At 36.6% G+C, this 27,747-nt stretch overlaps 1 protein-coding gene and 3 non-coding genes across 10 annotated transcripts in view; 1 reads left to right on the plus strand and 3 right to left on the minus strand.

The window, feature by feature from the left end:
• Positions 1-8,037: 8,037 nt before the first annotated feature.
• LOC6051418 overlaps positions 8,038-27,747 on the minus strand; it is a 32,632-nt gene continuing 12,922 nt past the window's right edge. For 4 of the 7 annotated variants that reach the window (XM_038257794.1, XM_038257793.1, XM_038257791.1 and 1 more), the window contains exons 2-4: positions 22,929-23,306; positions 17,286-17,416; positions 8,038-8,429 (exon numbers count right to left, since the gene is read on the minus strand). In XM_038257794.1, coding sequence (XP_038113722.1) covers positions 8,274-8,429; positions 17,286-17,416; positions 22,929-23,073 — 432 coding nt within the window. In that variant the 5' untranslated portion in view covers positions 23,074-23,306 and the 3' untranslated portion in view covers positions 8,038-8,273. Of the gene's footprint in view, positions 8,430-17,285; positions 17,417-22,928; positions 23,307-23,475; positions 23,773-27,747 lie in introns of those variants that run through there. The other 3 variants (XM_038257789.1, XM_038257788.1, XM_038257792.1) reach the window with 3 other exon arrangements.
• LOC119768185 lies at positions 17,472-17,637 on the minus strand. The gene has a single exon (XR_005277997.1). It is a non-coding gene; the product is annotated as a U1 spliceosomal RNA (small nuclear RNA).
• On the plus strand, positions 18,124-18,289 carry LOC119768186. The gene has a single exon (XR_005277998.1). It is a non-coding gene; the product is annotated as a U1 spliceosomal RNA (small nuclear RNA).
• On the minus strand, positions 21,010-21,175 carry LOC119768187. Its single transcript, XR_005277999.1, has one exon. It is a non-coding gene; the product is annotated as a U1 spliceosomal RNA (small nuclear RNA).

A 27,747-nucleotide genomic window follows, 5' to 3' on the forward strand; every position in this document is an offset into this window, starting at 1 on the left:
AAATTTAGGAAACTTGAATTCATCCAAAATCGTTTCAATCGATTGATTTTCCTATAATTTTTTCTCAAAAACACTAAACTTCATCACAATGCACAATTTGAAACTAATTTAAGGCACTTTTGATCACGAAATATCACGAAACAAGCTGAAAATATGAAGAGCTAAGCCCACTTGTACGCAACCATGGCAACTGGAAGCAGAGATCAGAACCGGCTCAGTCACCTTTCTTCGATCCTCTCTTGCTTTGGGATTTCTTTCTGACACTTACACATCAACATCACCTGCAAGAAATACCTGTCGGAATGGTCGGTTGTTTGTGGCGTTTTATGTTTTGATCTGGTATTTTATGTGTATAGGGTATGGTGGTCAAGATTTGACACGTTCTAATTTATCTTAAGGAATTATACATTAGAGTTTTTTTTACACCAAAGCTTGTTAAGTTTATGAAGCTGAAATCTGCAAGCAAAAAGTGTTATTAACAAAAACTTAGTTTACAATAAAGTTTTAAATTGCTAATAAAAACTTGATTTTTCTTTATTGTGTGGAAGTGTTGCATATCTTTAGGCTATGGATTATATTTAATTTCATTCGCATACAAATCAAACTCATCTTCAATTACAATCAGCAAGAGGAACCACTTCAACCTACCTACTCATAGTTGATTCACCACAAAATCACAGCCCTCGTCTCGATGAAAATGAGAAAATAAAATCACGACCCGAGCCCGAAATCAAATAACAATCAACAACGAACGAACAATAATGGCATATCTCCTTTCGTGCCACTGACACCGTCGATATCTTCGGTCTATAGAATTCTCATAAAATCATATCACCAGGATCAATTTCTCTCTGCTTCGGACACTACCGGAGAAGTTCTCTAGAAAATGTGTTCTTTTTTCTAACTTTATATTTTTTTCTTTCAATGAAACAATACACTCACCTAATCATCATCGGTTTATAACAGTTTCTACCAGTAAAAATATGTAGCTTTCAAAAACGAATGATGCAAACGAGCGCAAAGCAGAAGAAACGAAAGGAATCAGAGGGAAAGAGAGTTGCTCTCTTGCTCACTGTCTTGCATCCTGAATAAGACCTTGAACCTTGAGAAAGACATAAAATGTCGTTTCTCAAAATCACAGAGAATCGCACAAAAGTTCGCAAGAGTCGACCGGTCAGAAATTATTCTCATTTCTAAGTCAACAATCATCATCGCATCGCATTTGGAAGAGGGAACGTAATTAATTTTAGCTGCTCATAGTTGCCACCTAGAAGAGAATATCCTTGCCAGCGGCAGAAGAAGAATCATCCTTTTTCGAGGTTGTTCCAAATGATTTGTCCGAGCGTTGAATGGACACCGAAAATTTCACAATCAGAAAGATGATATCGAATTTGCGATTGATTGCAAACGAGAAGGGGGAAAAGGGGAAAAAGCATCGCATTTGTTCATGATGAGTTAGTGGGTTCAGGGAGGATAGAAATCGAGTTGAGTGTTATCCTTTTCCTTTCACCAGGATAAGTGTTTATTTATGGTGTGGATAGGTTTTTCGTCAAAGTAGGGCACACGAGGGATGCGTGAATGAAACGATGGAATTCAATCAATTGTTGAGGGTGTGTGTATTGTTATGAGTATTATTGTTTTGGGGGATTTGACTATCTAAATGAAATCAACGATGAGTGAGCTCTTCTTCAGAATATCATTTCTAAGGTAAAATGATTTAGATGCTGATACTTGAAATTTGTATTATACAGATTTTTCGATCCCAAAAATCCCTAAAATCTGTATATACAGATATTTTTTAAATGATTTAATTTAAAAATTTTGATACTTTAGTAATTGAATTACGCTTTAATATAATTAAAATGCTTAAATCTGTTGTCACATCAAAGATTCGGTAAAATTAAATCATCTGAATTATTTAAAAAAACTCTCCTCAAAATCCAGGTTCGCAGAAAACTCGGGTTTAAGTATGGATTAAACTTAGTCTAACTAAGATCTGGTCTCAAAATCTATATTATTATTACTTAAGTAGTCATTACTTGAGACAGGGTTGCCAAATTTCAGACTCGTTTGGAAAGTCTTTTAATTATCTATACAAAGGAAAGTCAGATGACAAATCCGGACATAGTATTCACACAGATTCAGTGAGATCAAGAATAAAAAAAAAAACTACATGAATATAACTAAAGCGGTTATAACTTGAGACAGGGTTGCCAGACTTTTATACTAGTTTCGAAGGTCTTTCAATTGAGTCCTAAAATGAAGCTTAGATTGCTGATATTATTGTTTACAGCAATAAAGCTTATTTTTCTGAGTACAATGACCTCTCGTACGACCACAAAGAGTTTAAAATGGATTTTAAAATCAATTTTGAAAAATTAACCTCGCGGTCCTTCTTGACAGAAAAGTTTCTACTTGACAGCTCGTTTCAAGAGGACCATAGTTGATCCATCGAAAAAATGTTGTCTTGTCATTTTTTTTTTTTTGCATTAAAATGAAAAAAAGTGATCAGAAATGGTTTTTGAACGTGTTTTTTACTGTTGTACATAAAAATTGACATGGGGCTTTAGTACCCAATTACCTATCCAACGATAGGTCGGATGATGGATCCGGAAAGGTTTTCGTATAGAGAAATAAGATCCAGATTCAAATATGTACATAAATATCACCTAAGTGGTCAAAACTTAAGACAGGGTTGCCAGATCTTCAAACTTGATGGGAAAGATGTCCCCTATAGATTTTCAGAGGTTTTTTTATGAAATAAGTGAATATTCCCTCAAAATTTAGTTAAGATCAGTGAAAATCAGGTCCAAAACTGTGCCTTGTTAATTGGGAATGGTCCATGTTTAAGCTCAAAACCTTTTTCTTTGAAGAAAAAAGTTGGAAAACTATTTTTTTTCTTGTCACCTTAAACATATAATTTTTAATTGAATTCAACTTTACAAGCTACTTACCTCAGCTTTTTTGTTCTCAACTCAACTTCCGTTTAAATATCTCCACCAAGTCCAACAACCTCATAAAATCATTGACTGGAACACAATCGGCCGTCAAAGTTTCTCCCGCAAGAGTCTTCAATTTTGGGCTCAGAAACTTTTCTCACCATTTCACCTTTACCAGTCCTAGGTGGGGCCAAGTTTGTTGGAAAATTAGGATTTTCCATTTTTCCATGTCAATAAACGCATTGATAAGCGTTCGTGCCTTTCGAAAAACTTTTCGGAGGAAACTTCCCTTCTCGAACCTGACACTAATTTCAATCAAACGAATGATCTGAGTGAACACCGGATGAGGTGAGGGGAACAATAAAGAAGGGTTTAATTAATGGTGACACGTCGGGAAAAGGTATTCGAAGGGAAAGTTTTGTGTCACGAGTCAGCGAACTTTTGTTATTGGATTTCAAGGTGATTTTGGGAAGAATTATGAGAGTCATTTTCAAATAATATGAGTTTATCATATTATGCATTTAAAAAATATTTTTAAGTTTTAACAATTTCGCCAAAAAAACACACAAAAATATCAAAACAAACACCAACATCAATATGTGCTTTCCAACAAGACAGTTATTAAAACCAGCTTTCAATCAAACCGTTCGTGATTGATATTTAATTGATTTTCTCCGCATAAAATTCCTGTCACCGAACAAAAAAACATCCCAAACAATCGCTCCCCACTCGTTAAAATAACATCAAAATTGGATCTGGGGTGCAAGGAAAGATCCCCCCGAAAAAAACCCACTTTGCCGGATACCCGTTCAAAATTACATTTTGATTCCATTTTAAGGGTAAACCAAATTCAATTATTTGCGCTCTGCCGGCACACGATAATGTGACTCTCTTTTCCTTTTTTTTTGGACACGCAGCAATAGGAAGAGGAAAATTTCCAGAATTGACTGTGCGTGATGATGTTTACTCTAGCTCTCGTAACGTTCGGAAAACCCCCCGGAAGTGACGACGTGGAAATTGGGAAAATGGAACCGCACAAGCTGTTGTGCGGGATGTGATTTTGGTGGCCGAGAGGGGTTGAGCCAAATACTTTGCATTCCATTAAAAAGAAGCGTTCTTGTTGTCGTTCGTTGTATTTTGCGAATGTGTTTAAATGGATTTTAGCACTCTTTCAGTGTCAATTGAAGCGATTTTTATCATTCCTAATTTTGCATAAGTACTGAGATGGAAACAAGTTGCATAATCTAGTGTTTACATGGAAGGATTTTGTTAAGCAAAGTGTCACAGACAAAAATGGAACAAAATTGTATAAACAAGAAATGATTTTAGCAAACGACAAATCAGGGAAGCTTGATTATTCAAATGTTACAAAACCTGTTGTAATCTGTAATGATCATCAAAATGTTGTATTGATTTTAATCTTTTTATCTATTTATCTATGCCAAATGAAATGAAAAGCGACCCCAGAACACAAATCGCCCAACTCTGTGAAAACATGCACTCTCGGTCCTCTATGAAAAGGCAAAAGTAAATAAAAGGGAGCTATGATAGATAAGTGCTGGGAAAGAAGCAATTGGGAAATAAATCACGCGAATGTTGGCGTGTTTTGAACAGACAAAATAGATTACTTATGGTTAATGAAAATGTATTTTTTTTAATTTGACGCATTTGTTTTTTTAAGAGTGCATTATTTATGATTTGTGAGGAATAGTTTAACTTTTGGTATATTTTCAACTCACAGTAAATATAAACTTTTATGTTTAAAAAATGTTGGGGACCTGGTTGCCTTCGATATGTGGTCCGTGGTTCCATAACGTAGGTTTTTTTCAACTTGAATTGAGTTCTGATTGGTACGATCGCTGAACCTAGTGGTAAATTCTGCAACTGCAAGCTGAAAATCGTTATCTCAAGAGATTTCATGTTGATCAATAAGAAAATAGATGATTCTTATGTAAAATCATCTACACCCAGAACTGGGCATCAGCATACGAGAGGATAAAGAACACGATTCGGTAGTAAAATGGTACTGTGTGCGGACGGAGAGGAAAAACCCCGAAATTACCGAGAGTACTTTACTCATGGGTTCATCTTCAAAAAAAGTTCATCTATCAAAAAAGAATAGTACGGGTACCAAGACTCGAACCCAAGACCTTCGGCATGTTGAACCGTGCCTTTGCCGTATGGGCCACCATGGTTCGGTGACTAAGTGGCGGTCATTTGTCCATATAAGCCACTCAATAGGATGAACTGTTCCAATGAACGAATGAACACGCGAGAGGACTATACTCTCGCAAAATAGCACTTTCCTCACGTTTCTTTTCGTAAGGACTATCCCCTCGTTCTTTAACTGTGGGTGTATATATAGAATAGAGAACAAGATGGTGATGGGAATTACACTTTAATTTGAAATTAAATCTCATGTATATCGAGAACCTAGCATGTAAAGTATTCAATTTCGCAAAATGCTCCCAAATTTGATTGCAATGAAAAATCTGATGACGCTTTTAGATTCACCGTTTTGCTCTAATTTTTTTTTTGTTTCCGAGATATAGCTATTCAAAACAGAGGCTTTAAAAAAATTACGAAAATCTTAAAACATTGGGGCGGTACCAACTACGAATGTATGGTTCGATTTTGCTGAAATTCACCAAATTTGAGCATAATCGGAAAAAACGATTTCGAGTGGTGTGACGCTTTACATGAAATGACCCATACACAAGATGGAATTATGCAGAATTTTGTTTTCATATGTTTTGTTAAATAATTTGCATTTAATACGCTCAAAAGTTTGGTTAATGAGGTAATTGGATTGCAATCAACTGCTCTCATAAACTAAATTATCGCTTCATTGAGCGTTTCATAGCGCGATTCGTGACTATGTTTGTCCCCTTAATTAAGGTAAATTAGAGGCAATTTTGAATTATTTGGCACAAAAAGTGTCCAATTTGGGCATTTCTATTAAAAACAACAACGAAAGTAGCAAAAATATTACTGCCACTATGCTTAAAACTGATTTTGAGGACATATTGACAATTCTGGTTGCCGGGTCCGGTGGCGCAGTGGTTAGCGTGGTAGCCTCTCACCCCAGTATGGCCTGGGTTCAATCCCAGACGGACCCGGTGGCATTTTTCGAGACGAGATTTGCCTGATCACGCCTTCTATCGGATGGGGAAGTAAAAGAGGTTTTGAGTGACTCATCACACATAACCTTCGGACGCCTAGAAATGAGCAGAAACTTGCAACAGAGACCACAAAAGACCCGGGGGTCGTTAAAGTGGATTGCTTTGCTTTTTTTTTTGACAATTCTAGTTTCCTTTTCTAGTTAGCATAAGAGAGCACAAAGGCATTGAATTGCTACATTTCGTGACGGGACAACGCCAATAAAACCCTCCTTTAGAAGCAATACTTTCAAATCAACAAAATTTGACGAAATTGCTCGACATTTCGCTTTCTGATGGAAGCAAAATGTTCGTTTTTCAATTCGAAGTGATTCTGACTCAAACTTTATGTTTTTGATTGTTTCCTGGGGCGAATCTTACGGGAAATCGAATTAATAATAATATTGATACCTTTTCTGATAAATTTTAAAGTTATAAGCAAAAATCCGAAAACATATTAGTAAAAACGTTGTCCCGTCACGAAAGAATCAGTCTTATATTGAATTGAAACTAATACTTTTTTTGTAGAAACTTGTTATGCGAACTTTCCCTTACAATCTGTTTGCTTCGAACATATTTTATATGACATGGTTAATATGGGAATTATTTATTATGAGAAATCTAGTGAGAAATATTGTTTTTTTGTTCTATCACTCCTACAGGTCTGGGCAAAACAAGCAGCAACTTCTAGTATAGCCAGATATAAGTGGAGTTGTCTGGAGAACAACTTTCCGAAGAGACCAGGAAACCTCATTCGGGCTCAACCCTCATCGGGCTCAACGGCAGTACATCCGGGGTCGTAGGAATCAAGGGTTTCCCTAGAAAAAGCATCAAATTTTCCTTAACATGATATGAAAGCTTAATGAACACCACGAGCCACATGTCAGCTAAAAAATGATAGGTTCACCAGAAATGCTAATTTTATGGTTCACAGAGTACTATCAATTAATTGTTATAGGTGATGTGGCAGTTTGTCTTGGAGTTCTATTTTGAAAAATAATTTTCCGATTGATTTTATATCCTTTCTTCTGTGAGGAAGGCAATTTTGGGAAAGATCAGTATTTTGATATTTATATGACAGGGTAGGCCTGTGTTTGTGAAGTCAAATTAAGAAGGTAATTTTTGAAAAGATTTTTACAATTTTCAACTATTTCAACACATTTGTGAAGAATTTTTTTTTCAAATATATAAAATACATTACAAACTGTTATAATTGCATACTGAATTGGATAATTTCTTTCTAATTAAATAACTCATACACAAAACATCTGTATTTACCATTGCATAATTGACACATATCGGCAGGTGCCAGCCATCCGGAGTTCCTCTCCTCAAACGTCAATATCACACATCACACGTGTGATTACGCGGCTGCACAAATTTGCCTAAGCACTTTTCACTTGCGCACCTAAGCTCGGGACATAGATGGATCGTCACCAAAAGGAAAGCAACTCCACTTTGGAACGCCGCGTTGTGTCATTTGGCGTGATTTGCATAAATGTATAGTTGTCGGTTGCGTGTTAATTTTCATAACTTCTACTTTCAATTGGGGAATTTGTCATTATACTCAAATTAGCGAGTCTACATGTCTCTACTACGTTTTGTGTCTGTTTGTGTTTGTTTATTTGCATTTATTAATTCTGTTTGTATGTTCGAGCACCATTTATTCACTTCTGAGTATTTAACGATTTGCGGTTTGTTTGTTTGACATAAATTCCTGTCGGGGGGGTTGTGTGATTACAGTCTCAATGACCTGCGTTTATTTTGTTTGGCTGTGATTGTGTAATGTTTGAGGTATGTTTTTGAACGAATCGATATTGTCAATGGTTTTTGATTTGGGGAAGGTTGATTTTGAGCGCTAAACTTTAGTTTGTACAATCGGTTATTGTGGGGACGATGGTGCAATCTTGCAAACGAGTAACTTTCTTAAAGTTGACGTCTTTTCTTCTTCTATAAAATACTACAAACGATTCAAGTTTCAACATACTTCTTTTTGGTTTTGTGAGTCCTAGCAAAATACTTCGCGTTTGAAACGGGGTATTATCGGTGATTAAACTTAACTCCTAGACGATCTATCAGCTAAACAGTTTTATAATACTTCTAGGGTTGCCTACATGCTAGTCTTAGCTGCGATGCCCTAAATCTATACAACTACTCAGTGGCGTGTTTTTTTTCCTCAGACGAGATTCGATCGTCTCTTGAGCGCGTTTGGTGACCGGTGGCCGTACACGGTTCGCTGTAGCCGCAGGTTCGTGATGTTGTACAGGTTCAGCTTGATGTAGAAGTTCTTCGGGTTAAAGTCCAGCACCACCTCGCGGAAGTATGTGAGGACCTGGAACGAAACAAAAATAAAACGTTAAAAACTGCCAAAACACGCTTTTCACTTTTGTGAAAATGACGAAAAAAAGGTCAATGTCACGCTGTGAATCACACAAAAGTGACAGTGATTGGAGACCAACCACAAAAAAATGGGCCTTATTTGGACGTTTCAAAATTGCTTCACGCCACATTTATCAGCTGTTTGGTGCGATCGAGGTCATGAACATCGGTGACGACGAAGTCAACGACGATGATGCATCAGATTAACCGATGCGTGAAAGTCGTATTTAGAGTGTTGGTTAGCTCTGATGTCTTTTGTTTTTTTGACTGTGAAAAATTGTTAATTAAGTGGAACTAATAGTTTCCAATGAGACAAATTGAAAGTTGTTATTCTACGACAGTTGAATATCATGGTTATTACACATTTTGTTTTGCAATTTTCAACGCCATAGCTTTGTTTATTTATTGTTAACTTTTAAGAATATATTTGACAAATTGGAAAATGTTGTAACAGCATGGAAAATAATTGTTATCAAGTCTACAGTTTAGCGAGCAGATAATTGAATCTGCACAATTTGAAAAGTTAATACGGAAATGTGAAAGACTCTCGTAACTTACGTCCTATAGTATTTTAATAATATTTGTTATATAGAGAAACATTGAAAAAAAAAAACAAGAAAAAAACGAAAATTTATACATTAAAGTAGCTATAACTTGAAAACGGCAAATTGGATCAAAAACAGTTGTAAAGTACTTTTTGCAATTCCGTCGTGAAACTACTTACATTTCCTGTCATTCTTGAACGACGAAATAGCCTACTTTTCTGTACCAAAAATAACAGAATCGAATAGCAACACTTTTCAAAATAAATGCTGAAAAGTTCTACTTTTCAGCATTGAAATGGGTGCTGAAAAGTTGAACTTTTCAGCACTTGTTTCGAAAAGTAACACTTTTCAATATTTTTTTAATTTAAACGATTTATTGACAAAATACATTAAAATTTTACTTAAAATTTCACTCAATGGGTGTTTTTCGGAATTGCAAAAAATGTTGTATGGAACTCGTTGCAAAACTTGATTTTTTCAGCACTCGTCGTATTTATCCAACTCGGTGAACCTCGTTGGATAAATGTACGACTCGTGCTGAAAAAATCATCTTTTTGCAACTTGTTGCATAAACTACATAAACTACTACAACGAGTTGCTTACAACATTTTTAGCAATTCCGAAAAACGCTTATTCAATGGAATTTTATGTCAAACATTCATGTGTTTAGTAAATTCATCGTTCAAAACAAAACAATAATGACAAATGTTACTTTTCGATACCAGTGCTGAAAAGTTCAACTTTTCAGCACCCATTTCAGTGCTGAAAAGTAAAACTTCTCAGCACTGTAATTGAAAGGTATTAATTTTCCATTCTGTTATTTTTGGTAGGAAAAATTAGGCCGTTTCGTTTCTCCAGAATGGCAGGAAAAGTTGACAGTTTCACAGTGGAATTGCAAAAACTACTATTTCGATTGCGAATTTTTTGCTTAAAAAATCATTGTTGATTTAAAAAAATCGGGTTTTTCGATATATTAAAAAAAAAACACAATTATTCCAAAAATCCAGATTTTATATTTAGCTCTGCTCTACAACTTTGTAGAACATTGTTACACTCTAAAAAATAACCCTGCAAAGTTAGAAAAAACACGAAATTTTAAAATGAAAAATTTTGTTCTAAATGAAAAAATGACCCTTCTGGGTCATAGGTTCAAAAAGTACATTAAATTTCCCATAAAATGAAATGTTTCAACAATTTTTACAGTCGAGTAACGGAAAATGGGAGTATTTTTAAAACTTTTTTAGTGTTTTTTCGACGAAAAATACGTTTTTTTCGGAATTCTGAGTACGCCATCAAATCGGGCGTCTAATTTTACATAAAAGTCCCTTTGACACCAAATTTCTATCTCATCACCGTTTCAGGCTGCAAATTATTGAAAAACACCTCTTTTTTGCATGTTCAAAAATGGAAGGGGTCGTACCACCCCTCCGTCACGAGATGTCAAAAAACGGACCTCGGATTCGTGATCAGGGACAAAAGTTACCTCTTAGGACAAAGTTTCACGCAAATCGAAGAGGGGTCGGGGCAACTGCTGTGTGAGTTGGCGGAGAATTACCCTTACCATTTCCACTATAACTTACAAGATTTTATTTTTAGTTTCCTAAAACATATAAAAATTCGAAAATATAAAAATACGTATTTTGAGAATTTGGGAATTTCGGATTTGGAAGGAATTGGTTTGGAAACAACCCATTTTTTTTAGTTTGAGAGCACAAGTGATAATCTAAAAAACGAAATAGATAGAATATTATGGAAAATTGTATTTAGGTAGAAAACATATTTTTAAACATTATTGAAATTTTGGTATTATTTCACCTGTGCAGGGATGGAATAATCACAAAACAATCAATTTCGCTTGTGAACTTTTTTCACCCGCGGAAGAGAGAGGAGGCAAATCACGCTGAAGAAAATCGCTCCCGAACTTCTACAAGAAAATCAATCTGCTGTTGATTTTTTTTTGTGAATTTCCTTGTCAGCACCACTTAAAAATATTTATTTTACTTTGTTCACACATATCTACAGGTCATTTTTCGACGTGTGACGTTACATTTGCAAGTGTAGTAGTGAAAAAGATGTTCCGCAGAATAATCAAGATGATGATTTTTTTAGATTCCTTTTACCGATCTTTCGTGCGCGAGAGAGGAGAGCAATGCTCCCTACGGATTTTTTCTCTTGATGAACATCCAAAGATTTTCTTTTGATGATGATTATTCCATCGCTGCACCTGTGTTAACATTGAATTAATCCTATGAAACGAGGAATATCTCTGTAGCTATCAAAAATGGTTTTATTTAAACAATCTGTTTGAGATAAACATATTATTATTGTTTTTAGAATTACTGCTATGTCTGTATATTTTTTTAATAATAATCTATCAAAAGTGAAAACATTGAAATTACAGTTCACTGCTCAATATTTGATTCTGCATTATGTGTGTTACGAATTGAATTGAATTACATTATGTTTAGTAAAGCTATGAGAAAAAGTCAAAACAATCCCGGATCAATCTGGCACATTTTGAAGTGTTTAAAAAAACTTTAAAATTAAAAAAAAAGAGAATTGAAATTCATTAAAATTCACGAAAATGGGACCAATTTCAAAATTTTCATGTTCATTAGACCTCAAACTTCAACGCACGCTGAAGTTCCTTTTGGGCTCATATTTGGGGTGAGTTCATCTGGCTTGGCACACAACGATAGAATTCGTTTTTATACGAATATTGTTTTTATGCTGAAGTGACCAAATAAATCGCAGAGATTAAATTTTTAATTAAAATAACTTAAATTTATTTATCACAATAAAAAAACTGACGTCAACCCTCTACAACGCAATCCCGCCTCTAGACAGGCTTCGATCTAAAAAAAGGTGCAGGTGGTTATGTTACACATGACCAGTATGACAAAGAACTTTGCTAGATGATTGTTGAAATTTTAGATTAGAACGTCCGATCCAAATTTCCCCATGATTCCCTTATAATTACACAAGACAACTCTTTTGTGGTCTATTTCGTGGCTCTGAAACAGGCTGTTTGATTTGTAAAGTTTTCAGGCATAATATCAACGTCCTATCGAACTAAGGGGATGAAAATTGCAAGTGGAGCTGAACTGCCCTATTCAGGGTTCTAATTGATTACGAAATAGTTATTCTAAATTTCCAGAAACAGATTTCAGAAGTTTAACAGTCATTTTTCCCCAACTCTTATGGTTCGGCAAATGTCCCCCCATCGGAACATCCCCGGGGCCTCCGGCCACTCCGGATTGTGGCCACTACTGCTGAAATATCAAATTTCATGTCCAGTATCAAAATCCATAAAGTTTGATACCCATATTGTACCAACTCTTATGGTTCGGCAAATGTCCGCCTTTCGGAACATCCCCGGGGCCTCCGGCCACTCCGGATTGTGGCCACTACTGCCGAAATGTCAAATTTCATGTGCAGTATCAAAAACCCTACAGTTTGATACCCATTTTGCCATAACTCTTATGGTTCGGCAAATGTCCCCCCATCGGAACATCCGCGGGGCCTCCGGCCACTCCGGATTGTGGCCACTACTGCCGAAATGTCAAATTTCATATCCAGTATCAAAAACCCTAAAGTTTGATACCCATATTGCCCCAACTCTTATGGTTCGGCAAATGTCCCCCCATCGGAACATCCCCGGGGCCTCCGGCCACTCCAGGTGGTGGCCACTACTGTCAAAATGTCAAATTTTATGTCCAGTATCAAAAACCCTAAAGTTTGATACCCATATTGCCCCAACTCTTATGGTTCCGCAAATGTCCCCCCATCGGAACATCCGCGGGGCCCTCCGGATTGTGGCCACTACTGCTGAAATGTCAAATTTCATGTTCAGTATCAAAAACCTTAAAGTTTGATACCCATATTGCCCCAACTCTTATGGTTCGGCAAATGTCCCCCTATCGGAACATCCCCGGGGCCTCTGGCCACTCCAGGTGGTGGCCACTACTGCCAAAATGTCAAATTTCATATCCAGTATCAAAACCCTAAAGTTTGATACCCATATTGCCCCAACTCTTATGGTTTCGCAAATGTCCCCCCATCGGAACATCCGCGGGGCCTCCGGCCACTCCAGGTGGTGGCCACTACTGCCGAAATGTCAAATTTCATATCCAGTATCAAAAACCCTAAAGTTTGATACCCATATTGCCCCAACTCTTATGGTTCCGCAAATGTCCCCCCATCGGAACATCCCCGGGGCCTCCGGCCACTCCGGATTGTGGCCACTACTGCCGAAATGTCCAATTTCATATCCAGTATCAAAAACCCTAAAGTTTGATACCCATATTGCCCCAACTCTTATGGTTCCGCAAATGTCCCCCCATCGGAACATCCCCGGGGCCTCCGGCCACTCCGGATTGTGGCCACTACTGCCGAAATGTCAAATTTCATGTCCAGTATCAAAAAGCCTAAAGTTTGATACCCATATTGCCCCAACTTTTATGGTTCGGCAAATGTCCCCCATCGGAACATCCGCGGGGCCTCCGGCCACTCCGGATTGTGGCCACTACTGCCGAAATGTCAAATTTCATGTCCAGTATCAAAAACCCTAAAGTTTGATACCCATATTGCCCCAACTCTTATGGTTCGGCAAATGTCCCCCATCGGAACATCCCCGGGGCCTCCGGCCACTCCAGGTGGTGGCCACTACTGCCAAAATGTCAAATTTCATGTCCAGTATCAAAAACCCTAAAGTTTGATACCCATATTGCCCCAACTCTTATGGTTCGGCAAATGTCCCCCCATCGGAACATCCGCGGGGCCTCCGGCCACTCCGGATTGTGGCCACTACTGCCGAAATGTCAAATTTCATATCCAGTATCAAAAACCCTAAAGTTTGATACCCATATTGCCCCAACTCTTATGGTTCCGCAAATGTCCCCCCATCGGAACATCCGCGGGGCCTCCGGCCACTCCGGATTGTGGCCACTACTGCCGAAATGTCAAATTTCATATCCAGTATCAAAAACCATAAAGTTTGATACCCATATTGCCCCAACTCTTATGGTTCCGCAAATGTCCCCCCATCGGAACATCCCCGGGGCCTCCGGCCACTCCGGATTGTGGCCACTACTGCCGAAATGTCAAATTTCATATCCAGTATCAAAAACCCTAAAGTTTGATACCCATATTGCCCCAACTCTTATGGTTCCGCAAATGTCCCCCCATTGGAACATCCGCGGGGCCTCCGGCCACTCCAGGTGGTGGCCACTACTGCCGAAATGTGGTGGCCAATTCCAATTCCCGCTCATGCCGGCTGGCATGTCTTGGCGTGTCGATGCCTCCAGGCTATCTGCTCCCGGGCCTCCAGGCCGTCTGCAAACGGGCCACCAGGCCATCTGCTCCTGATGTGTTCTCGTCGACGGCCAGCAACAGACTGAATTTTCGGGACCGACCGAGCCGAGTTTTGTTAATTTAGATCGGGGACGTATGCCCCGCCTTTTTGCACCCATTCTCCTACATCTCCTTATTCGCTTTTTGCCGCGTCGACGATCCGAAAATTATGAGGTAGAGTGGGGGTGATTTTAGATACATCAATCTCACGTCTCTATATTGACTGATTGGGAAACGTTTGTTCAACCAACCAGCGTGCACCAAAAAGAGGGGAAATTTGCCGAGAGGGGAATTCGTTACGTAACGTTTTCGCTTCGCGAAAATTTTGGATTGACACCCCGTATAGAAACCTTAGGACAAAGTTCTTTGTCAAAATCGACAAAAACCAAATTTTCAACATGTTTCAATCAATTTGTGATCTTTAAAAAGCATTGGAAAGAAAAACCCTAAAAATTTTAGAGAATTGTTGGGTCAACATTGACTTGTTTTATGTGACTTTGCCAATTTAAAAAAATGCAATTTTTTAGGGGTCATTTTGGGTTGTGTTTTTAATAACATTTACCATATTTTTAATAAAAATAAGTATAAAGTAATCTTTGTAGTTTCGCAGATTATGCCTTTATTTATTTTTTTAAACAATTTTAATGATATTTTTTTCATTCTAAAGTAGAAAAACAAGCAAAAAAATTAAAAATTGACTATAAAAACATGAAAAAAAACGTTACTTAATCCACCCTTAGGTGGTTGGTGCCTTCCTCACATTTAAAAGGTAATGCTATCCAAAATAGAGCTGACCTTTAAGTGTTCTATCAATTTGACTCATTATTCATTCATTCTGATTGGGTAGTCAGATCTTCATATTTCAGGGCACTTATGTGCTTACAATTATGATAGAGTAGTCAAATCTCCAATCCAATTTGTGCCCGTTGAAAAAGCTTTTTAATCTCGCCTCCAAAAAGTGTATAAATAACACTTAAGTGCTTATAACTGTTGACAGGGTTGTCAGATCTTCAATGTTTTGAACGCGTTGGAAAGGTCTTTCGATTACCTATCCAACGACAGGTCGCATGATAGATCCGGACATAGTTTTCATCAAAATATCTGAGATCCGGCCTCCAAAAAGTGCATAAATAACACTTAAGTGCTTACAACTTTTGATAGGGGTGTCAGATTTTCAATGTTTTGGACGCGTTGGAAAGGTCTTTTGATTACCTGTTCAACGACAGGTCGCATGATAGATCCGGACAACGTTTTCATCATGATCTCTGAGATCCGTCTTCCTAAAAGTACATAAATAACACTTAAGTGCTAATAACTTTTGATAGGGTTGTCAGATCTTCAATGTCTTGGACGCGTTGGAAAGGTCTTTTAAATACCTTTCTAAAAATGTGTAGCATGCCGGGTTTTCTTACAAAAACCACCCTTTTTACAATCTTCCGGACTTTTGTTAAAATCATTTTTTTAGCATAACTTTTGGAGTACTTAACTAAACTGCATAATTTTTAATAGCGACTTATGGGACCCCAAGACGGATCGAATGACGCCAAAACGGACAAAATCGGTTAAGCCAATGGTGAGATAATCGAGTGACAATTTTTTGATCAACATCCCACCACACACACAGACATTTGCTCAGAATTTGATTCTGAGTCGATAGGCATACGTGAAGGTGGGTCTAGGAGGTCTAATTGAGAAGTTCAGTTTTCGAGTGATTTTATAGCCTTTCCTCAGTAAGGTGAGGAAGGCAAAACTAGAGAGGCAAAAAAAATGATAGGAAATAAATGCAAAATAAAATACTAAAAATTAATAGACAAAAACATAAAACAAGCGTTTTTCGTAGATCGAAATGGGGCAGTAGAGGGTTAAGGATAAACCAATCATTTAAAAGAATGTTTTGATGTAATGATCGTGATGAAAAGTTTTTATATTGTTTTGTTCATGACTGCAGAAAAGCAATAATTTAATGTTTTTGTTTTGAAATCAAGTGTTTTGAAGGTAATTTTGACAATTATGAGAAATATTTTTAGATGCTTGAAAAATGCTTACTTTTTGATATTTAAATGAAATTAAAAAAATATAAATGTGTCAAATTTAAGCTTTGCGGATCTTGTTGCAAGTCAGTTTTCTAGATATAAATTCACACATTACTTGTATAATAAGTTTGTGGAACTACAGTAAAGATCTATTAACGTGACAACAGAAATAAAAACGCGATTCGCGCCATTTTTCTGGTGCTGTTACTTCATTCTACCCTTCTCATGTTGTGAGCTATCTACCCCACTTGCAACCCACGAATATGGCTCAGAAAAAAACATGAAAGGGGTGGTAGAGGTGGATTGTTATTTCGAAGCCGGCCGGGTTGAAACCGGTACCAAATACTCTAGATCAGCCCAAGCTTTTATGGTCAATGGCATGCAGCCCGGTGGCTGTGCTGGTTGCCCAAGTGTCAAAGATATTAATCTTGGGTGAGTTGGTGGTGTGTGGTCAATGCACTAATGATCTATGATCAAAATGTGCTTTGAAATTTTCACACTTTATTGTGGTTAAGGAGCAGAGAGAAAAAAGAGTTGGGCGTTATTAGACGCCTTAGTCAGAGTCTATTACAAAAAGGCTTTCAGGGTGGAATTATGTTTATCTCGAGAGACGTCTTAACATTTTCGTTCGAGTAGACACTCTATAGGGCTTTAACCACGAAGGTCAATTGACTGACTAGTATTAATTAGTCAGGCTTTTGAAGATAATGCAAAGTCACTCATCACCATTAGCAATTAGTGCTAATAATCACTTTTTTACCCAGACATTCCCACCGTCCTTGGCGTCGTAGACAAGCTGTCTACTTCCACTTTTATCGCCGTCTTAATTATTATTATTTTCCGTAAAATTGATATCCGCTGCATTAAACGCCAATTTACCTTCGACGAGTTGAACTGCGTGAAAGTGATGCTTTCTCCGTCGCCAGCGTTGAACTTTTCCACCAGGGTGACATTTTGTGGTTCGCTGAACGGACCCACCGATTTGTACAGGATCTTGAGGATTTCGTCACCTAAAATTTAAGAACACAAATTAAGTTCAAATAAGCTTTTGAATGCTGATTAGGATCGGGATGTGCGCGTACGCACGTCCCGGCTACCAAAAATAACACACACGAGATATCCACATGAGGGATATTCGCAGGGGTCAACCCGACCGGAATGTGCAATGGCCGAGCCTCGCCCTGGGGGAACCGCCTTGATGATCACGGTAACCCCTGTGCCAGGTAAGTATGCCTTCTGGTGGTTCGGGGGAACGTCTTGAACGCTTGGTGACATGTTAGTCTAGTGAATCAGAATTTTTTTTGAAAAACTTGTTAGATATTTACCTGAAATAGGTAAAATAAGCTAAAGAGCATAAAATAATGACTATATTCAAATGAGAAATATATCATAGAAATCAAATAAGAAAAAAAACACTTTCGTATTCACTGTAAAACACTACTCTCCGTACATTGATTTTATCTAATTGGTTTAAATCATATACAATGGACGGGGGTAAAGTTTGCTGTTGTATCTTTCAGTAAGTATGAATTACGAGTTTTGCTTCTTATTTGAATTATTCATTTCTCATTTGAAGTTAGCCATTTTATGTGATCAGTCTTTAGCTTATTTTACCTCTTTCAGGTAAAAATCTAACAAGTTCTTCAAAAAATTATCTGCTTCACTAGACTAACATATCATCTAAACTTAAAGAAGGTCCCTCGAACCACCAGAAGGCATACTTACCTGGCACAGGGGTTACCGTGATCATCAAGGCGGTTCCCCCAGGGCGAGGCTCGGCCATTGCACATTCCGGTCGGGTTGACCCCTGCGAATATCCCTCATGTGGATATCTCGTGTGTGTTATTTTTGGTAGCCGGGACGTGCGTACGCGCACATCCCGATTTTATTATTTATAAAAAAAATTAGTTGAATAAGTACTGGAGCAGTGGCATCTTGCAGGCTATTTTTACATTTTTTTGTTTTGCAATTTGAAGGAAAATAAATCTGATGTTTGTGACCTCCTTATTGATTCATATTACAGTTACTCTTATTCGAATTTCTTGTAATTGTGCTGCAATGAGGTCTTCAGAACCGTAATGAAACTCTTCAACTTTTTGTTACTTGGGATCCAACCAAACTCATTTGGGTGAGTAGTAAAAAAAACCGTTTGGAGCCGGCCAACATTTTTACATTATTGTCGTCAAAATTTAAACACCCCAATATTTTAATGACTTCATAGGTTAAATTATGTCTTAAATGTCCAAAGTTATGTTAACTTTGACAATAGCTTATAAAAATACTGTGGTGAATGATTTAAATCAAAATGTAAAAAACTTGCGGATTGATTCTTGATGTAATTTAGGGTTAAAAACAACTAACATACATATTGGAAAAAACTTTTGCAAAAGCTGTGTTCTTTGACTTTTAGTCAATTTCACTAATAAAATCATTCAAAAATGGTTTATTCTGATGACAGAAAATTTAATCCAAGAGTTTGGGCCTGCCTATTTAAGAATCTAGGGGAGAGGGGGGTAATATGCACCCCCGGGGCAAAATGCACCCCCTTCTTTTCTCTCTATTTGGAAGAATTTTCCGGGGAAAAACTTATAGAAGTTGGAAGCTTAACATTGTTAAACCATGCTGGAAAAAAATGAGCATCGTAGTATAAAAACAGCTTAAGTTATTTGCAAAACTTTAAATTGTTGTGTTTTCATCTAATTTTCATTGAACCTTTATTATGATTGTTGGACAATATAAAAAGCATTTATTGTTATTGTAAGTATTGAGGTATATAGTTTTTTTTCCATATTCTTTACTATTCTGTAGATAGATGAGTCCAAAAACATCAAAAATGCATTTTTAATTAAATTTTCTGCAAAAAGCGTGGTCGGGGCAAAATGCACCGCTGTGAAGCTCTTTTGTAAAAACAGCGGTGTCATCTAGTGGTGAGTAGTGAAAACTGCTTTTACCCGGCGCATTTTGCCCCGTTGTTGTAGTGCATTTTGCCCCATTGTTGCGGTGCATATTGACCCGCATGGTTGTTTGAAATGAATCAAAAATATTTTTAGAAATTTGAAATTTTCGAACACTTTTGAGGTTTTTTAAGACTTTCTTCGCATGGATGACGAAGAATAATAGTTGTTTCAGAACATCGAACAAAATTCTTCCACAGTAATGCTGTAATGGTTGAGAAATCACAGTTTTCCCTTAGGGGGTGCATATTACCCCCTCTCCCCCTAAATATATTTTTCGTGAGAAAAAGTCTATTGAAATATATAAGCTTGCATTGAGATTTTATTTTGTAATTTTGGCTTTAAATTACCCTGAGAGACTTTAGGTCAAGAAACGGTATAGTTACCACCTATAATATTGATTGAAACAGAAATGTTTTGAAATAATTACTTATTATTTTCCCAAGTAATCCCGATTGAACATGTCTGCCATCCATTTGAAACTTTGTTCAATCTCACTTCTTAGAGTAAAACAAAACTCAAACGATTTCCTATTTCAAGGGAATGGTTGAAATAATTTGTTCACTTGTGTTTTATTTGTAAGGAGGAATCTCATTGGTATGATACAATGTTGGAGATAATGTTGTTTAAACAATTAAATACCATAATTCAGGGAGCATTGCATTGATAGGCTTGTTTAACTACTAATAATTTTCTGAAGAATTATCCTTTTTGAAACAAATAGTAGTTTATGCCAAACAATGCTAATTTTTTTTCGAAAAATAGTTTTTTTTCGACAGTTTCGTTCAAAATGTGTATTTAAAATTGGGTTGACTTTAAAAAAGGGCATTAGTAAGGATAATTATAATGATTAAGTTGAAAATCATAACTTGATGTTTGTTTCACAATGTTTTTTTGTTTTACAAAGAGTACTTAAATTTGAAATCAAGTAAATAAAGCTATTTAAATAAAATTAAAAGAAATAGTTTTTCATAAAAAAAATAATTAACTTTGCCACTAAACCAATTTTGCAGAATGAATAAAAAAACTACATTAGCAATGAAACTTGTACTACTGAAAATGGCTTTAAATTTGCATAGAGTTTTGAATTATATTCCAATTAAACTTAAATTTTATATCTAAAAAACTTATTTTAATTATTCTATATGTAAAATTTTCAGTTAAAAATTACAAATGCATTCCGTTATCCGTTAGAACTCAAATTAATCGAGAAAATCTTGACACTTTGAGAGTATTTAATTAATCCTATTCATCAATATTTCCATAATAACAGTTAACTAACTAATTAATGTTTTTAAACTCCAAATTTTTTTTTTGAAGACTTCTTTACCAAGTCCAAGTAAAAAACGTGTACAACCTACCGATAACACCCTGGGTATCAATGTCATCTCGGTTTACGGTACTTTACAGTCAAAGATGCTATTTAGAGAGATCATCAACTTTAAACAGTTTGTAAAATCATTAATACAATAACCTCTCGGGAAATCATGTGTCAACAATATTTTTTTTCTAATTACTCGAGATCATTGAAGCGTGCCAATTTTTTCTAAAATCTTTTTGGGTGAAATAAGAGCCTGAATAATTACTACAGATATAAATATTTTATTTTTATACATATTTCAAAATATTTCTTTAAATTAAGATAAGAATCGGGATGTGCGCGTACGCACGTCCCGGCTACCAAAAATAACACACACGAGATATCCACATGAGGGATATTCGCAGGGGTCAACCCGACCGGAATGTGCAATGGCCGAGCCTCGCCCTGGGGGAACCGCCTTGATGATCACGGTAACCCCTGTGCCAGGTAAGTATGCCTTCTGGTGGTTCGAAGGATCAGTTTAAACTTTGGATTACATATTTTGCTAGTGATTTAAAAAAAAAATGACAGAATTTTACCTGATCACAAAGTTTCATTGAAATCGGAGAGGGTCGGGTACAAAAGTACCAGAAAAATTCCTGATTTGAGCTGGAATTGCTCTGATAGAGAAATGACTAATGTCATAAAATGACTATATTCAAATGAGAAATTATTCATTTAAATAAGAAACCAGTTGAATTCCAACTAATTGAACCATACAACAGTTTACTCTAATTGATCAATATGATGTAAACCAATAAGACTGAAGGTAGATTGTTGCAATATCATAGATTCATTATTTTCTAATAATTATAAAATTGGTAAAAAAATATCTTTTCTAAACCTATACATGTGGTTAAACCGTTACTGATATGAAGACAACAATTTATTTTCACAAAATTGTGCACGGAAAGGGGATCCATCGCCAAATCGCGATAAAGTTCGCTAAAACTAGCGAAAAATGTCGCTAATTTCTCAGCCTGCACAAAAATTACCTAGAATCGCTAATTTTTTTCGCTGGTTTGGAAACCGATGAAATTCTACCAAACCAGTGAAAAAAACACTGGTTTGGTGAAAAATGTCGCTGTTTGGGGTATCAGTTTTGCTAGAATCAGAAAATTTTCTCGCTGGTTTGGAAAAAGCGGCAGGGCACCAAAATCAACCAGGAGATTATTGTACTGGTTTTGGGAAACAATTTGCTGGTCCAGCGGATTTCTTCACTGGACCAGTGTTCTTTTACGCTGGATCAGCGTTTTCTATCGCTGACGTCCGGGTTTTTTTTCCGGCGGCAGCAGCTCGTACCAAAATCAACCAGTAGATTATTGTGCTGGTTTTGGGAAACAATTCGCTGGTCCAGCGGCTTTTTTCACTGAACTGGTGTTCCTTCACGCTGGATCAGCGTTTTCTATCGCTGACGTCCGGGTTTTTTTTCCACGGCAGCAGCTCGTACCAAAATCAACCAGGAGATTATTCTACTGGTTCCGGCAAAAAATCCGCTGGTTCAGTGAATGTTTCCACTGGACCAGTGTTTTTTTGCACTGGATCAGCGTTTTTTATCACCGACGTTTGTTTTTTGTTTTGGCGGCAGAAGCCTATGCCAAAATAAACCAGGTTGTACTTACTTGCCACAGCACAAACTGTTCCGCGGCCATGGTCAAGTTCCTCGCCTACGATTCTTGCTGCCACCTGCGACAATTTGTGCACTCATCTATGCAGCAGTACAAATACATCTCCAGCTTCACTGCACCGTATTTTTCTGCTGCGAGAACTTTATGGAAACGTGCTTCTTTTCATTGAAAAGAACCCTCACCTGTTGAGTATGTATTTTAATGCTGAACACTTGATGCAGAACTTTTTCATGCTTTTTTGTTTTGAAAAAAACCCCTAAAGCAATTCGATTGCCACAAATCGCTTCCGAACGTGCACAATAACAAACATTTATGACGGCTGTCGGAAGGATGTGTATCAAACCAGCGAAAACTTTCGCTGAAAAGAAACCGTTTCGAAATAACAAACCAGCGAAACCAAGTTGCTGGATTTGATTTCGCGCAGCCACCTTTTTCAGCGAAAAATTTCGCTGGCTTAGAGAAAAATTTCGCTGATATCAGCAAAACCAACCCAGCAAAATTCGGTCGCTGGTTTGGCGATCGATCCACTTTCCGTGTGAAATTGCTTCAATGACAAACAGTAATCATATTTTGAACTCACCCTCTTTTCTACTGCCCAGCCCGTGTCCGATCCAGAAGCCTTCCTCGTCGTATTCAACCTCGTCCGCACTGAGCTCCGATCGGGCCACCTGAAGACCCACCAGAACGCAGGCCGTCCCCACCAGCAGGAAGAAGTTTTCCCGCATTTTCACCACTCACTAGATCTTCCAATCTTTTCTCACTTCTCACTGTCGTTTTCTCACTAGTGGCTTACTTTCCGGTTGATGATTTTAATTTTTCTTTTTCACTGTTTCACTGCGCTTTATCGCTTTTTTCTTCTTCTTCACGACCCCCTGCGGCTGTGGGTCAGTAATTTTTCCAACCAATTTCACACGTGCACCGTGGGTTACGTAAACTTTCTTGATAGCCGCTGCTGTTGCTGCCAAAAAATGAGATGGAGAGTCAAAATCACCGACAAAAAAAATTCAGACCAACCGAACCGGTCCAGCGGCGAACGCAGACTGCGCGCGCGAACCGCGGAAATTTACAATATCTGGAGGAATAGGTCGAAATTGGACATAAACACAGCCAACATCGCAGCCAGTGACCTCACAGTTGCAGGTTTTTTTTCGCCGAGTCGCTTACAGCATCACTACCACACCGATGTAGCAAGTCCAAAAGTTCAGATTTGGCCAGGGTGCGGTCGAAGAAATGTGCCCAACAACCTTCGACGACCTCCCCGGAATAAGCGGGTTCGTTTCCTTGCGCGCGCGCGCAAGTCTTTTGATTGATGAACCAGAAATGATCGGTACAGGTTTTGGGCGCGGAGCTTCGCTGGAGGTCGACACAACTTGTTCAGCTACGCCGCAGAACTGCGTATACAGGTTCGACCTGGCCAAAGTCACCCCCGCCAATCGACTGCAACGAAGTTAGCGACGAACGCGGTTTAGACAGCCATTAGAGATCTCCAACCGACCGAATGCGAGCTGCTGATGACATTGAGGATGATAATCTGACTAATTTGTTATTTAAATCAATAAACACGCAAAATGTTAAAATTCCGTTTGACAAATTCCATTAAGCAGACGACGAGCTCGTTCGAAGAGCTCTGGCAGCTCTGACATTTGCGTAGCCGCCGATCTTTGCGGTGACGTGACGCGTGGAGATGGCAATAAACAACGCAATCTCATGTGAGGAGAGTGGTATTAGCGTTGCGTTGGGTTAAGCCGGGGTCGCGATATTCCAAGTGGCGTGGTGCGGCGTACTAGCTACGCGTTGTGGGTGATGCTTCCGAAATGTGATGAGGCTGAGAGTTGGAAGGGGATGCTGGGTTTAAGGTGTAGAATAAGTGCCACACCCTGCTAAGATTTTGTTTAGCTAAAGACGACAATTTAGAATAGAAATCCAGATAAGTTGTTTACTCAACGTAATTGTGTGAAGATATTCAACCCTCAATACATACTACTCTATGGTCACTACAGCCAAAGAGTCATTTGGCCAGATAGCTGGCTCATTGAATAACGTAATGTTTAGCCTTCGCATGACGTGATGCAAATTACCATTATTTCAGGTTCCCTGGGGAATCTCTTGGGAAGTTCCAAAAGTGGCCAGAATCGAAAATTCTAGAATGAATCTGAAAAGCATCTCCAGTCAAATTTTTAAAGATTGAGACGTCGAAAGAAGAATTTCAATTCAAAACAAAAATTGGCCATAACGTCATGATTCGAATTCCCGGACGCTTCGAAACCCGGACACTTCATCTTGTTTTATCAATTATTTGGATATAAGTTCGCATTATGAATGTCAAAACTGTGTTACTTGATGAATTCTAACATCAACTTTCATTTAAAGTTTGTTTGAACGCTGTAGTTAATGTCAAAACAATCAAATAAAATAAAATTATAAGATTATAAAAAAGGCGAAACATTTCACGTGAAATATTTCATAGGCGTCCGAAGCACCGGGAAGGTAAAGTAAAATTTATGATTTCGATTTCCTTAAATTCTAGCAAAATTTTATATAAAATATCGATTGTTTTGATGTTAACAGCTTATTTGAGACCTAAAAAATGCCATTCACTAACATTTCAGTCCAAATTTGTGCGATTCATTAGCAAAAACGAGTTTCCGGAATTCGAAGCAAAAGTGTCCGGATTTCGAATCAGCTTTTATCAGTGTCCGGGATTCGAAGCACAACAAGTCATTTTAATTTTCAAATTTCGGTGAAAAATGGTTAGAAAAGACATATTTTGCATGCATTCTCTTAAAACTGACTGTTAATACCAATACTGATGATATTTCTTCATTTCCAATTTATTAAATGGTTTTTTGTAAGCTATAACGAAAATGATATGCTATGGCATTACCCAGGAACAACACAGTAAACATAAACATGGAAAAATTACATCTGGAAATAGGTACATCTTATATGTCAGAAAAAACGTGAAAATTTGATCTTTTAAAACCTCAACAACATTTTGTATATGTGCAATATGAGCATTTTATATAAATTTGAAAATATACAGTATTTTTCGAAAATTTATACATAAAATTTTTGATTATTTGTAAATTTAAACAAAGTTTGGCATCGTATGATACCCATACAGCAATAAATAAAAATTAGGAATTGAAAAATATATTTTGTGATAATTTAAAATATTCAAATCGGAAAAACTCTTATCTATAGAAAAAACAAAATCAAACTTTTATTGTATTTTGGAAATCACGCTATTTTTTGAAAATTATTTAATACTAAAAAATTTAGTTCAGTGAAAATCTTTGCAAAACTTTGCATAGAGTCCCACAATTTGTTTCACGATATTTAAATTTGTATTTTTGGTTTGGATGAAATTTAGTCCTATTGGAATGCCTTTGTGAATTGAAGAATTTGTGCATCATTAGTTTTACCATACAAGTCTCCATATAATTGGACGGGTTGGTCGAACAAAATGGGTACGTAAATTTAAGAAAATCTGCATCTTGTTAAGATTGGATTTTCTGATCGACTAGGTGTTTTTGGTTAAGTTGTAAGTTATTATTATGATTATTTAAAAAAATCACACTCTAAAAAAATTACCAATCTTTAATGAACTTTTTCCACGAAAACATTGATTCTCAAAATACGTTTTTTTTATTTTCGATTTTTACATGTTTTATGGAAGATATGCATTTAAAAAAAAAATACTGAGATTACACAGCAAAAAATAGTGTAAATTTTGAAGTTGTAATTTTAGAAGGTTGAATATTACCTCTTTTATGATGTAATTTTACCTCAATTCAAACTGAAAAAGCGAAATTACACCAGAATAGTGGTAAAATTACACATTTTCAGAGGTAAAATTACACATTTTTCGGACATAAAAGATGTACCTCTTTTTAAAAGAAATTACCATGATTTTTTTTCTGTGTTTAAAATATATTGATTATCAGGTCAGAATAAATCATGAAAAAATGTTCGGATACTTAACCAATTCTTGATAATTTTTTAATAAAGTGCAAACTTTTGGAGGTACAATCCCTTTTAAGTTATTATTTTCGGATATTTAAAACTTTTAAGCTTTATTTATTACGTCAAGAAGAAAAGCAATTTTTTTTGAAACTGTGATTTTTTAACAAGTTTCTAACTCGTTTCATTTAAAAAAAAATACGTTATTTTGTAAAACTTCAGTATTTTACACTAAAATAAAAATACTGGTTTAGGTAAGATCTATTAAGAATTTTGCGTTGTTTTACCCATATTGAAAGTTTTGAAAATATTATTTTTTTAAAGTGCGGTGTTTGTGAAACTTTGAGTATTTTATACTAAAACTCCAATGAAAAAAATGTTTAAAAAATGCGTTGTTTGATTCTCATTATGAATTATAAAAATTCAAGTATTTTCACAAAAAAGTACGGTGTTTTGTGAAACTTACAGTAAATTAAATGGAAATGTTCTTAAGTGCACCAAGCAACCAAGGAAGATGTTGTATTCTTATTCAAAGATTGTCTAACTCTGGGACATAATCTTACAACATTCTGATTGTAAAAAATATCTTGTGTATCTTTCTTGTGTATTAATTTGTAGATAGTACATTATGGGATGAATCTCTTAATGCAAGTAAAAAGTTTAAAATTAAAGGAGAAAAACAGAAAACAAAAAAATATATACATCGAAAAAATGGGCAGTAGGAGGTTAATTTAACATTTATTTTGTTTTTAATTTTTAATGATTATAAAAATATTTAGAAAATCCAAAGTTTGCATGGCGTGTCCAACGCCGTAAAAAATCGTGCGTTTTGAAAAAGTTAGCAAAATTTAAAAAATGAAATGATTGTTGAAGCAAACAATTAAATAATTAAATTGAGAAAAACAAGCAGCTTGTCTAAAAATATGTTGAAATCGCTGTCTCTGTCTATTTGATTTATAGAAAACACTCTAATCGAAACGTATAAAACCAACATAGGATACATGCATACAATTTAAACCAATTCAACATTAATCTATAATGACGTAATGCCCTTGAATTATCTCCATTGACTAGGTCTCGTTTTGATTGCCCAACATTATCACATACCTCCCAGCCATTGACACACGTTTGAGCTTTAATGATGCTCAAGAGATCGTGCCACTATCGTTTACTCGTCAAATATCAATAACAGCTTTTGAATGCTCAGCAAATAATAAAGCCCACACATAACACACTTATGATTTGTTGAGTGCATATTAGCAGCACGTGTCTCTGCAGGTAAGCAGCATATTGTTCGAAAACAAAGCCAACCTAATCACGTGATTAAATGCATATCTCCTCGGGTCTCGGTTTCATTGTCAAACCAGTAAACTCAATCCTTCAAGACAACACAGCTCACAGCTTGAATTGAAATCGGCATATTACAGAGTGCTGAA

Source organism: Culex quinquefasciatus, chromosome 2 (genome assembly GCF_015732765.1).
Source record: "Culex quinquefasciatus strain JHB chromosome 2, VPISU_Cqui_1.0_pri_paternal, whole genome shotgun sequence".
Taxonomy (NCBI): domain Eukaryota; kingdom Metazoa; phylum Arthropoda; class Insecta; order Diptera; family Culicidae; genus Culex; species Culex quinquefasciatus.